General features: G+C 44.7%; 1 protein-coding gene across 8 annotated transcripts in view; it reads left to right on the forward strand.

The window, feature by feature from the left end:
* ARFGAP1 (ARF GTPase activating protein 1) overlaps nucleotides 1–7,655 on the forward strand; it is a 39,156-nt gene extending 31,501 nt beyond the window's left edge. For 4 of the 8 annotated variants that reach the window (XM_028735426.2, XM_028735427.2, XM_028735429.2 and 1 more), the window contains 2 exons: nucleotides 1,559–1,635; nucleotides 2,492–7,655. In XM_028735426.2, the coding sequence (XP_028591259.2) occupies nucleotides 1,559–1,635; nucleotides 2,492–2,852 (438 nt within the window). In that variant the 3' untranslated portion in view covers nucleotides 2,853–7,655. The remainder of the gene's footprint in view (nucleotides 1–1,558; nucleotides 1,636–2,491) is intronic. The other 4 variants (XM_028735428.2, XM_028735431.2, XM_028735430.2 and 1 more) reach the window with 1 other exon arrangement.
* The last annotated feature ends 5,392 nt before the right edge of the window (nucleotides 7,656–13,047 follow it).

Raw genomic sequence — 13,047 nt, forward strand, 5'->3', positions numbered from 1 at the left:
CGCCTACCTCAACAGAAGCCCTACCCCCTCTGACCTTTGCACAGAGAGAGCAGCTAAACAGCCACAAGAAACTCACACAAGAAAACCCTTTTTGTTCCTTCCTCAGCTGCTGCCCTAAAACTCTGATAAGCTCCTCCCACAGCTAATCGCCTACCTCAACAGAAGCCCTGCCCCCTCTGACCTTTGCACAGATAGAGCAGCTAAACAGCCACAAGAAACTCACACAAGAAAACCCTTTTTGTTCCTTCTTCAGCTGCTGCCCTAAAACTCTGATAAGCTCCTCCCACAGCTAATCGCCTACCTCAACAGAAGCCCTGCCCCCTCTGACCTTTGCACAGATAGAGCAGCTAAACAGCCACAAGAAACTCACACAAGAAAACCCTTTTTGTTCCTTCTTCAGCTGCTGCCCTAAAACTCTGATAAGCTCCTCCCACAGCTAATCGCCTACCTCAACAGAAGCCCTGCCCCCTCTGACCTTTGCACAGAGAGAGCAGCTAAACAGCCACAAGAAACTCACACAAGAAAACCCTTTTTGTTCCTTCCTCAGCTGCTGCCCTAAAACTCTGATAAGCTCCTCCCACAGCTAATCGCCTACCTCAACAGAAGCCCTGCCCCCTCTGACCTTTGCACAGAGAGAGCAGCTAAACAGCCACAAGAAACTCACACAAGAAAACCCTTTTTGTTCCTTCTTCAGCTGCTGCCCTAAAACTCTGATAAGCTCCTCCCACAGCTAATCACCTACCTCAACAGAAGCCCTGCCCCCTCTGACCTTTGCACAGAGAGAGCAGCTAAACGGCCACAAGAAACTCACACAAGAAAACCCTTTTTGTTCCTTCTTCAGCTGCTGCCCTAAAACTCTGATAAGCTCCTCCCACAGCTAATCACCTACCTCAACAGAAGCCCTGCCCCCTCTGACCTTTGCACAGAGACAGCAGCTTAACAGCCACAAGAAACTCACACAAGAAAACCCTTTTTGTTCCTTCCTCAGCTGCTGCCCTAAAACTCTGATAAGCTCCTCCCACAGCTAATCGCCTACCTCAACAGAAGCCCTGCCCCCTCTGACCTTTGCACAGAGAGAGCAGCTAAACAGCCACAAGAAACTCACACAAGAAAACCCTTTTTGTTCCTTCTTCAGCTGCTGCCCTAAAACTCTGATAAGCTCCTCCCACAGCTAATCACCTACCTCAACAGAAGCCCTGCCCCCTCTGACCTTTGCACAGAGACAGCAGCTAAACGGCCACAAGAAACTCACACAAGAAAACCCTTTTTGTTCCTTCTTCAGCTGCTGCCCTAAAACTCTGATAAGCTCCTATCAGCTCATCTTAACGTTTTAAGGCTTGGCCTACTTTGCTAAGAGTCTGGTCCCTTTGACTCAGTGGCTCAAAGCAGAGTGTCTTCTAGTTTCTAGAGCTCCACTTTCAGAGGCAGGTGATTAAGCTGGTTCTGCCGCTCTACCGCCACGCCAACTCCCCCAAAATGATACTTTGTCACAAATGATGTTTTTGTAATCTTCCTTTGGGTTTTCCTTCTCCATTTTGCCCCAATCTCTATTTCACAGGTCCAGGGAGCAAGTAGTAAGGGATGGCGAGATGTTACCACTTTCTTTTCTGGAAAATCAGATGAGTCTTCTGAAAGGTACCCCTCTTTGTGTATTTGTGTTAGATGTGTACTCTCCAGGCTTCCATGTCTCACTTATCTGTTTTGAGTGGCAGCTGTCGTGGCCAAAGAACACAGACATGGTTGTATTCCACGATAATCCTTCTAGAATCCAGTGGGTGTAAAACCCTTTTATTATACCTATATGTCCCTTATTCATTTTCTTCTGAGCTTTTCCAAATGCTCAGAAACATGTTTACAGCATTTTAAAACATAAACACAACTTGAAACAACTGGCACCTTTTCTCCCAAAACCATTGTGTTCAAATATACTCGCTTATGGTCTCACACCATTCTTTAAAACTTAAGAGAATTAAAAATTGAGAGGTTGAGAAAACCTGTTTTGTATGCTGCTCTGTTTTATTTGTGATATACATTTGTTCTGTTTTTAATCTAGTCTTTGGGAGATGTTATTGAATGTAATTGTTGTAGTTTTATGTAAACCACTCAGAGATTTTTATTTTGTGAAATAGCATGCACATTTTATTTTTAAATAAACCAGACAGCTTGTGATATCACTCTCCTAAACTTCATCACTGCTGTCTATAGGGTATTTCCATCCCATCCCATCATGGATGGCACAGTGTTGCCTCCCTACAATATTTACATTGCAATGACTCCAGAGTTGGCTTTAGCTGGGGATATGGTGGAGCCTATACAAAAGCACATGTACACACACAGCTACATTTTCGTGCTTTCGCTTCTAAGGTGGAGATGGAATAGTGTAGCGTAACAGCAGATCAAGATGCGAGACTGAACACGATAGCAGCCCTTCTGATCCATCCTGTGCTGAAATGAACTAGTCTTCCCTTCTCCTGTGTTTTCTTCCTTAAAGGCCGCCAGAAGGTGACAGCTACCAGAACAGCAGTGGTGAAGGCTACCAGAACAATGCAGTGGATCAAAGCTTTTGGGAGACCTTTGGCAATTCGGATCCGCCCAAAACCCACAAGTCCCCAAGCAGCGACAGCTGGACGTACGTGGACAATTCTACCGAGAAGAAGAGCTCTGATAGCTGGGATGTCTGGGGGTCAGGGACAGTCTCCAATAACAAGAACAGTAACAGTGACAGCTGGGAAAACTGGGAGACCAACTGGGAGAATGCAGCTGGGGAGGGCAAAACCAAAATCACCCCTAAGAAGACTACAAAAGAATCTTCCTCAGCGGCTGAAGAAGGCTGGGATAACCAGAACTGGTAGGACTTGTATCCCTGTCCATCATGGCAGAGGGAAAAGTCATACTTCTGGTGGAAAGGTTTCCCATGTAACTGGATTAACGTCCTTGTCATTTTTGGGCCTGTTTAAACCTCATGCTTACTGTTCCATTCTCTTTCCACTCCTGTTTACAACTACTACAAAAAAAGACATTGGTTTGTAGATTCTTGTAATTACCATATGAAGACGTGTCTCTCCCATGGAAATGACCTTGTGCATTCTTAGATATATTCTCACCATGCTGCTGTTGTATGCGGAGCCGACTTCCTAAAGCGAGAGCCTGGAGGAAGTAAGCCCATGCAAGCATACTTTCATAGCACAATGCTGCATGTGTAGTCTTGCGAGATTGCCCAGCTTCTCATTGGAATTTCAGGTGAAGTTCTGGAGAACTTCTGGATAAGCTGATATGAGTGTATCTTCAACTGATTGCAGATTACTGAACTGATTGCAGATTAGTCGACAAGAGACTGAAGTTGCCGGGGTGGGTTTGAAACAATACAAAATGGTAATTAAGATGCTGTTGAAGCAGTTTTTAGATTTATCAAGGTGTGAAAGGAAAAAACAATAACTCTTTACCTTATTCAGCTAAATCTCTGTCGCAGAAGAAACAAGGTTTGAGCTTCTTCCGTATGAACTCTTGGAGAGTCAAGAGCAAGACACTTCCTTTTCCTGCCCTTGGTAGTTTCCGTTTCTTTTTAAAAATTAAATGAAAAATGTCACATTGTTTTTGTTCCCTCGAAGGTTCCATTTGCTCTTTTGGTTTTTACCAGAACTGCCTAATATCAGAAATGATGAAGTGTTTGGAAGGATTAGACAAGATAGTTAAACAGAACTCGTGAATGACAGAAGCAAATTTCTTGAGCAACTGAACATGAGTTTGGTACTTTGACTGCATTTATAGATAAAATCAGTATATAAGATTCCAAAATAGATTCATCTCCCTCCCCCCCCCCCCAAACAAATTAGAAGGAAGCTAATCAAGAGCGGTCAGGTTGTAAGTTTCATCATGTTGGCTGCTTTGCATGACTTTTGAGAAGAATTCAGGTATTTATTTCTACAGGTCTTACGTATGTTATTGATGCTTGTGGTCAATAGATCTTCCTTTGTCATCTGTCTCCCTTTGTAATGTGTTGCAGCATAGCACGACTGCTAATGTTGTGAGAAGCTACTGGAAAACTTGGGATCATGGTGTAATTGGTTGAGTTCCAGTGTGGAGACCAGAATCGCAGGAGAGTGGGGTGGACTCATACCAGTGTGGAAATTTTGCTTGCAAACCTACATTTCAAATGTTTGAATCTCTGCCCAAGAAGACCTTTGCATTGGCAGGTGGACTGTTTCTGGGGTTCCGTGGACCTGAGCCTGGTCTTCTGATAAGCTTTTGCACAGACTTAAACCTCCAGAAGTCAGCTAAGGTTGTCTGCTGTATATAACTGTACACACACACACACACACACAGACACACACACACACACTGAACTTACCCACTAAGTATTAATAGTTTCCTAGGATTTTTGTGTATTGTTCAGTATGTCAGTATCTACTTTGTAAAGAAATATGACCTTGTTGGCTTGTTCTGCCGTACTTAATCACTAGCCTTTCAAGCTGCCAACTGAAATGTTCTTCGAGTATTTTCATTGTTTATGCTCCACCATCCTCTGCTCTCAACAGTCTAGCGCCCTTTCAGTGAGTCTGTGGTGGCCGTGGTCCTTCCCTGTGCCAGACAGACTCCTGTGCCCTCTTCTGAGATCTCTGGCCATGTATAACCGGCTCCTTTAAAAAAGGGAAAAGTCAGGGCGCAGTGAGAGTTAACGCCTTTCCTTAGTGTTGGTTCTGACATTTTTTGTAAACACCGTAACCCATTGAGTGGTATTTTTTTACTCCCCTCCCTGTTCTAGAGATAACATCATGGGAACTTAATTGCATGTTCAACATGTAGTGGCTGGCGTAAATTTATACCTGACCCTTTTTATCTGCTCTCTTTAGTACATGTTTACTGCCCAGTCTCAAAGCCAATGCATGTGCTCTGCAGATCTTCTGTGCCCATGATTTGGCAGTAAATCTTTTGATTAAAGCATCATAGTAACAGGGTAGTTTGAGCTCACTGCTGACCTGAATTAATATTAACTCCTCTGCATCATCTTGAATTGCTTTGTTACTCTTATTTTCTGCCACTCCCCAAAATATTCATACGTTCCTAGTCTGTAAGAACAAATTTGTAAAATAATAATAATACACCTCCTCTCTTGTTCTCACCGTTTTCTCCAAACCTAGCAGAGTTTTCTCTGTTCTTGTAATACTTTGTCATTTCAGATGTATCTACCCTTCGAGATCAACACTTCATCAGTCACATTCTTAAATGCACCATTGGTGGTGCTGACATCTTAGTAAAACAATGCACAGGAAAGGTTTTGATGTCAGAGCTCAAGGTGCCCTATTTATTCTTCCGAAATCATGATCAATTCTTACAGAGAAAGGTAGCATGCAGTTGCTGGGGAAGGGACGAAGCTGCTTTTGATTCACCTTTAGTCTCAATCTCAGCAAAGCTGTTTCCGTTGTAGCCTTAAGAATGGCCACTTGACTGATTTCCTGTGGCAGGAAATCATTTTTTAAAACAAAAGTTTTGTTTTTAAATGTCATTGATGCCTAGCATGTATGCATGAGCCGGTGGGCTTGGAAATATGCTTTTAAGCTAATGTAAAGTAAAGGTACCCCTGCCCATACGGGCCAGTCGTGTGCAACTCTAGGGTTGTGCGCTCATCTCACTTAAGAGGCCGGGAGCCAGCGCTGTCCGAAGACACTTCCGGGTCACGTGGCCAGCGTGACGAAGCTGCTCTGGCGAACCAGCACCAGCGCAGCACATGGAAACGCTGTTTACCTTCCCGCTATAAAGCAGTACCTATTTATCTACTTGCACTTAGGGGTGCTTTCGAACTGCTAGGTGGGCAGGAGCTGGGACTGAAAGACGGGAGCTCACCCCGCCGCGGGGATTCAAACCACCGACCATGCAATCGGCAAGTCCTAGGCACTGAGGTTTTACCCACAGCGCCACCCGCGTCCCTGCTTAAGCTAATGTCTTTGACCGCAAATCTGGCCTAGGCAATCATACAGGTTAATGAAAGGGTATGGTGCTCCAGTGAGCAAAATCTGAATTGGCAGAGTGATTGCAGCATTGAATATAGGCCTTCTCTCCTGTTGTGCTACTTCTTTCTTTTGAAAGGGTTGATTCCTCCACCCTCAGCTCACTTTTCTGACTATGAACTACCTTTCAAATCTCTCTATACTGCAGGTTGAAAGATGTGTGCAGAAACAGCACAGCCATTGCTTATTTGGAAAAAGCTTAATTGCATTATAAGAAATCAGTTTTTAAAAGCCATTCAGTGCAAATGTATTAGACTAGGAATCGGAGAGTTACTTTCACGCTATGCTTCCTTTCTGCATGTGCTGCTTATTTAGCTTTTTTGGGGGGTGGGGTTGATGAGAATTTAAAAGCTTTTTTTCAGGGAGAAGAAGAATCAACACCCTTTGATGCTGATCTACCCCCAAACCCTAAAAACCACATGGTATCTCTGAAGCAAGAATGATGCAGTTGCAAATGGGTTGCTGTTTTTTTAATAAAAAATGTGTGAGGAAGCACTATAGGGGGATACCTGGCCTGCATGCCTATTCCTAAGAAGCTGAAATGGGACAACTAGAAATAGCCCCAGCATTATGATTTCTGTTTAATACAGTGCTTGGCAATAGGAGATAAACCCATGGTACAGCATCATTTAAGTAGCGTGGGCTGGACTGGCTACATGAATGGAACCAAGTCTCTAGACTACTCACCTGTCCTAAATGGCACATGAGCTGCTCTATCCTGCCTTTTCTTTCTGAACTGAGGTCCAGCCGCCTCTGCGCTGACCTCTCTCAGTGCCAATTCAGATGCTGCATTCCTGCGCTGCGCAAGTGCTTTGGAAGATGTGATTTGGAGTGGAAAATACACAAACGTGGGTGCTAAACCCCATTGTCTGGCTATAGGGATTTAACTAATAATATGAGGGTTTGGCACTCCGTTCTAACTTTTTTCGAATGATTCCCTCAGCTCTTGGAAATCAGCTGTCTGCCAAGATGGAACAATTAAGCAAGCCATGTGGGCTACCAAAAGCCCTTCCGCATGCCAGTAGGGCAGCGCCCCAGCAAAATTGCCAGGTTAATCTTTGGGGCAATAAAGAGCCATTTGTAAAGGTGGGCGTTTTTAATCACACAACCAGGTGTCTGTAGTGCTGGGGTTCACGATTTAAGACCTCTTTCTGTATAGTCTTGCTGGGATCTCTTCATATCCTCCAAGAATCTAGCACCCCCCAACCCTCGTCTAACATTCCATGGGTAGAACTTTTTTATGTATTGGTGTAGTAATTTGTGCAATAACTTTAAAACTGTGAGGTGAGACTCCTCTTGATCCAGAAAGCCTCTCTGTACACTTGAATTAAACGGGACAGAAATAAAGTACCAGTGCAGGATTCTGCCCAAAGCTTTTGAGTACAGAAGGATGGCTTTGAGAGACGTGTCTGGGGTTCTTAACCTTCCTTTGCATTCTAGGTTGGAATGACTGGTCTTTGGGTCTCTCTTTAAGAGAGGCGGGGAGTTGTGGGACATGAGAAGCCTTTCAGTTTTCCTGCTGTGTATTTGTGAAGTTCACAGGACCTGTGAGCACTATTCCTTGTTCTGTAAAGTGGTACTGAACTTGAACCTACAGTGTCATCTTAAAAGCAAAATAAAACAATAAAGCAAGAGATATGGAACAAAGCAGTTCACGTTGCCTGAAGACTGACTTTGCTTTAGAAATAAAGACAAAAATGATACCTGTTATCTTGATGATGATAATAATGTAATTATTTATATGCTGCCCATCTGACTGGGTTGATTGAACCATGAGCCCTATGGAAGCTCTATCGCCATCCTGTCTTTTATTTTTAAATGGAATTGCGCAATAACACTTAACGCTGTGTTGTTGGGACTTCAGTGTTACTTATTTCAATTACATTGCATATCTATTCTACCTTTCCTCCAAGGAGCTCAAGGTTAGGCAAAGAGACGATGATTGGTCCAAGGTCACCCAACAAACTTCATGGCTGAATTAGGGCATTAAACCCTAGTCTCCCAACTCGTCGTCCAGCACACTAAACACTAAACCTCACTGAGACACTGCACCAGACTCCCAGTACAGAGGTACCTTGGATTACATATGCTTCAGGTTACATACGCTTCAGGTTACAGACTCCGCTAACCCAGAAATAGTACCTCGGGTTAAGAACTTTGCTTCAGGATGAGAACAGAAATTGTGCTCCAGCGGCAGCAGGAGGAGGCCCCATTAGCTAAAGTGGTGCTTCAGGTTAAGAACATTTTCAGGTTAAGTACGGACCTCCGGAATGAATTAAGTACTTAACTCGAGGTACCACTGTAGTTAGTTAATGGCTACCTGGCTATTTTTTGATGTTTGGGTGGAATTCAGCCATTTAACTAATGTTCTGCATTAAGCTCAAGTACTTTTACAAAGTACAGCTTCCTCTAGATGCCCAGCTGTTGGTTGACCCTAATACAGATGTTGAAAGGCTTCAAAGAATACAGACTACAAGAAGTCTGAAAGGCACATCCACGGAAGATAGGCTGATGTGCTGGTGGCTTTCAAATGCCTTGAAAATTCAAAAGGATGGCTCACATGCTCCATGAGAGCAGCACAGGAGGCAAGGGGTTTTGCTGAGCTTTGTAGGAAGGTTTGCTAAATCTCTGGGAGCTTCCATCTAGAGGTTGCTAAATGATTTGGAGAGCTCCCATTTTTTCCGTTTTAGGAAAGAAATTACTGTGCAAATGTTGAATAAGCAGGAAGCAATTGAAATGTGGCTGAAAAGAAAAGACAATACAAAAATTGGCAGGGGAGTAGAATTGCAAGTAATTGAACGGCTGATGGAGACTTGACTGGGAGATCGACATGAATATGTTATAAAAGCCTGCTTATGTGATGTAGCCCTATTGTCTGGATCCTCCCCACAACCCCATCTTTTCACTGGAACTCACTTTTCTACCGAATTTTCCTGTTTCTCTTGCAATGATGCTCATCTGTTAAAACTTCAGGTAATATTGCATGACTGAGAATTGGGAGCAGGGTTGACCCATAAAAACAGAGGTCTGATTGCCCTTCCCCATGCTGAAAGGCATAGTTAGACCAATATTTTGTGAGTATCCTTAGGAAGTGCTGCCCTCACACTTTTAACTGCTGGGTTCCAGTGATTGTATCTCAGGAAGGCACTATTCACATATACGCCGTTTCTTTTCATTGATCAAAATCCAGTTAAAGTCCCATGACTTAAAGATGTGTGCTGTTTTAGCCCTATTGGAGCACAGGATGTGTGCATGTTTTCCTGAGCGTGTTCTGGTTGCCGTGTGCATGTTTTGCAGCAAAAAAATGAATGAGCGGTGCGTGAATCAAGGAATTCAGTTCACATTGTGGGGAGGTGAAGTCGCCTTGGACCTCAAAGCATTTTCAACAGACAGCTGGTGGACACTGGAGTTTCTCCCTGAGAATCTTAACGTCCTTGTGTGACTCCTGAGTAAAGGGCTCGTTGCAAATAATGACACTCCTTGAGAGTAAGGTAAAGGTACCCCTGCCCGTGCGGGCCAGTCTTGTCAGACTCTAGGGTTGTGCACTCATCTCACTCTAGAGGCCGGGAGCCGGCGCTGTCCGAAGACACTTCTGGGTCATGTGGCAAGTGTAACATCGCTGCTCTGGCGAGCCTGCACAGCGCAGCACACGGAACGCCGTTTACCTTCCCGCTATAAAGCGGTACCTATTTATCTACTTGCACTTTTAAGAGTGCTTTCGAACTGCTAGGTGGGCAGGAGCTGGGACCGAAAGATGGGAGCTCACCCCGCCGCGGGGATTCGAACCGCCGACCATACGATCGGCAAGTCCTAGGCACTGTGGTTTTACCCACAGCGCCACCCGCGTCCCTTGAGAGTAAAGGCTCTTAGAATAGGCTCAAGCTCCTGCAGCCGGTTTTGGACATGGTCTGGGAGGCTTCAGCTGGAATTTGCCGCTTGTTGGAAACCACATGAATCACATCTCGCTACTCCTGAACCTGGGTTTTATTGCTTTGCCCTGCTACTATCTGGCTCTCCAGTGAAATTGCAGTTTGCACGGGAATAACAATTATTTCTGGCAGAATCTGGAGGTGCATCTACTTGTGAAGAAGAAAGGGCATGAGATGGCTTAGCAGGAGCTATCATGGTTTGTCTGAAACTGTCGTTTGTCTTTCTACCCACCAGAGGGTGCGCTTTTATTAAGTTTGGAAATAGAGGAAAGTCTGAAAAGTTTTTTAGCAGTGAAAGCAACCTAAAAGTCATGCAGCACCTTAAAGGTGAACAGCTGCATAAAGCTTTCTGATGAAGCGAACCCTAGTGCCTGGAAATTTATGGCGTATTATTGTTAGTCTGTTGCAGGAAACACAGCAAGCATGCCTACTCCTCTGGAAGATTCGCAGCCTGTTGAACTCTGATGTAATAAGAGAAGAAATGGAATGCACTCGTGATTCATCTTGCTGTCCTAAACACGGGCGTTCCTTTCTTTGACACCTACATGTATAGGGGTGTGTGGTGTAGTGGTTAAGAGCGGTAGTCTCGTAATCTGGGGAACCGGGTTCACGTCCCCGCTCCTCCACATGCAGCTGCTGGGTGACCTTGGGCTAGTCACACTCCTTTGAAGTCTCTCAGCCCCACTCATCTCACAGAGTGTTTGTTGTGGGGGAGGAAGGGAAAGAAGAATGTTAGCCGCTTTGAGACTCCTGAAGGGGAGTGAAAGGCGGGATATCAAATCCAAACTCTTCTTCTTCTAGGTCACAAACTTGGAGAGATGCTCTTTCCACCTTTTGAAAAAGGCGAGTTTTGGAAGGTGGGTGTTAGGAGATTTGGCATGGGGTTCATTTATTTATTTTAACTGGTGTGTGAGAGGGTAGGCCATGTGGAGCTCAAGAAAGCAGTGTGTGTGTGTATCGAGGAGGGAGCTTGTGCAGGGGAAAGCAACCAAAATGAGAGAGAGTCTGGAAACCAAGCATTACAAAGAACAGCAGAGGGGAGCTGGGTGTGTTTAGCCTGGAAAAGAGAAGACTGAGAGGTGATATGATAGCCATTTTCAAATAGCTGAAGGGCTGTCACATGGAAGAAGGAGCAAGCTTGTTTTCTGCTGCCCCCGAGGGTAGTGCCCGAACCAGTGGATTCAAATTATGAGAGAGGAGATTCTGACTAAGCATCAGGAAGAACTGTCTGGCAGTAAGAGCTATTGCAATGGACTACCTTGAAAGGTGAAGGGACGCGGGTGGTGCTGTGGGTTAAACCACAGAGCCTAGGGCTTGCCGATCAGAAGGTCGGCGGTTCGAATCCCTGCGACGGGGTGAGTTCCCGTTGTTCGGTCCCTGCTCCTGCCAACCTAGCAGTTCAGAAGCATGAAGTGCAAGTAGATAAATAGGTACCACTCCAGCAGGAAGGTAAACGGCATTTCCGTGCGCTGCTCTGGTTCACCAGAAGTGGCTTAGTCATGCTGGCCACATGACCCGGAAGCTGTACTCCGGCTCCCTCAGCCAATAAAGCGAGATGAGCGCCGCAATCCCAGAGTCGTCCGCGACTGGACCTAATGGTCAGGGGTCCTTTACCTTTACCTTGAAAAGTAGTGGGCTCTCTCTCCTTCATTGGAAGTTTTCAAAGGATGTTTTAAAGACGGGTGGCTACTTTAAGCTTGTGGTTCCTGAATTGCACTAGATGACCCTTGTGATCCCTTCCGACTCTACACTTCTAGGCTTCTTGGGTAAAATTGTTGCAAATAAGCTATTAAATCCAAGAACTCCTTCACTGTGGGATGTCTGGCAGCTCTGGCAAGTTGTGTTATAAGATTTGATCACCAAGTTCAGTATCAAAATACATGCCCCACCCTGGTCTGAGGCAGGTCTCCCATATATGCCCTCCTCCCATGATTTCCACTCAGAATCTAAGGCCTCCTTCCGCTCCATCTAAGGCCAGCAAGAATGTCTAGCTAATTCATTTCATTTGAAAGGAAAGCCAGGAAATAGAGATAGATAGATGATAGATAGATAGATGATAGATAGATAGATAGATAGATAGATAGATAGATAGATAGATGATAGATAGATAGATGGATGGACAGATAGATAGATAGATAGATAGATAGATAGATAGATAGAGATAGATAGATAGATAGATAGATAGACAGATATAGATAGATAGATAGATAGATAGATAGATAGATAGATAGATAGATGATACCTACAGGACCGCCTCTCCTGGTATGTCCCACGGAGGACCTTAAGTTCTTCAAACAAAAACATCTTGGAGGTCCCGGGCCACAGGGAGGTTAGGCTGGCCTCAACCAGAGCCAGGGCTTTTTCAGCTGTGGCCCCAATCTGGTGGAACGCTCTGTCACAAGAGACTAGGGCCCTGTGGGACTTGACATCTTTCTGCAGGGCCTGCAAGATAGAGCTGTTCCAGCAGGCCTTTGGCCAAGGCACAGTCTGACCCCCTCCTCTGGTAATCCTCACAGAACTCTAGCCCAATGGTTGCCATTAATTTGATTTTGAATTGATTTTTAGAATGAATTGATTTTAGAAAGCTGTGTTACTTTTATTGTTGTTAGCCGCTCTGAGCCCGGCTTCAGCTGGGGAGGGCAGGATATAAATAAAAATTTATGATGATAGATAGATAGATAGATAGATAGATAGATAGATAGATAGGATGCATCATTTTCAGATTTCCCAAAGCTTTTCAGATGTGGTTTAACAACCTTCTTCCTTTGTCACTGCTGATGGAGGCTGCTCATGTCTCATTGCTGCTGCTCTGGCAAGGAAAATGTTGACCACTTCTCACAGCTACTCATGCAATTAAGCTGGGCATCTGGTTCATTAGGGCTGCTATATTAGGTTGGTGATTGAAAACCTTGCTCAGATAACATCACGTACTGCACATGCCTCGTCCCCATCCCCCCACCCGTGTTCCCGCTTACTTAATTTGTGTCCGTACAGTGCAATTGATGTAAAAAATAATAGTAATTGGCATTTTGGAGAGCCCAGAATATAAACCAGAATATGGGTCCCTGCACCTAAGATCCAAATTTCGCTGGTGGTAACAGCAGCGGCAAAGG

Source organism: Podarcis muralis, chromosome 5 (genome assembly GCF_964188315.1).
Source record: "Podarcis muralis chromosome 5, rPodMur119.hap1.1, whole genome shotgun sequence".
NCBI classification, from domain to species: Eukaryota; Metazoa; Chordata; class Lepidosauria; order Squamata; family Lacertidae; genus Podarcis; species Podarcis muralis.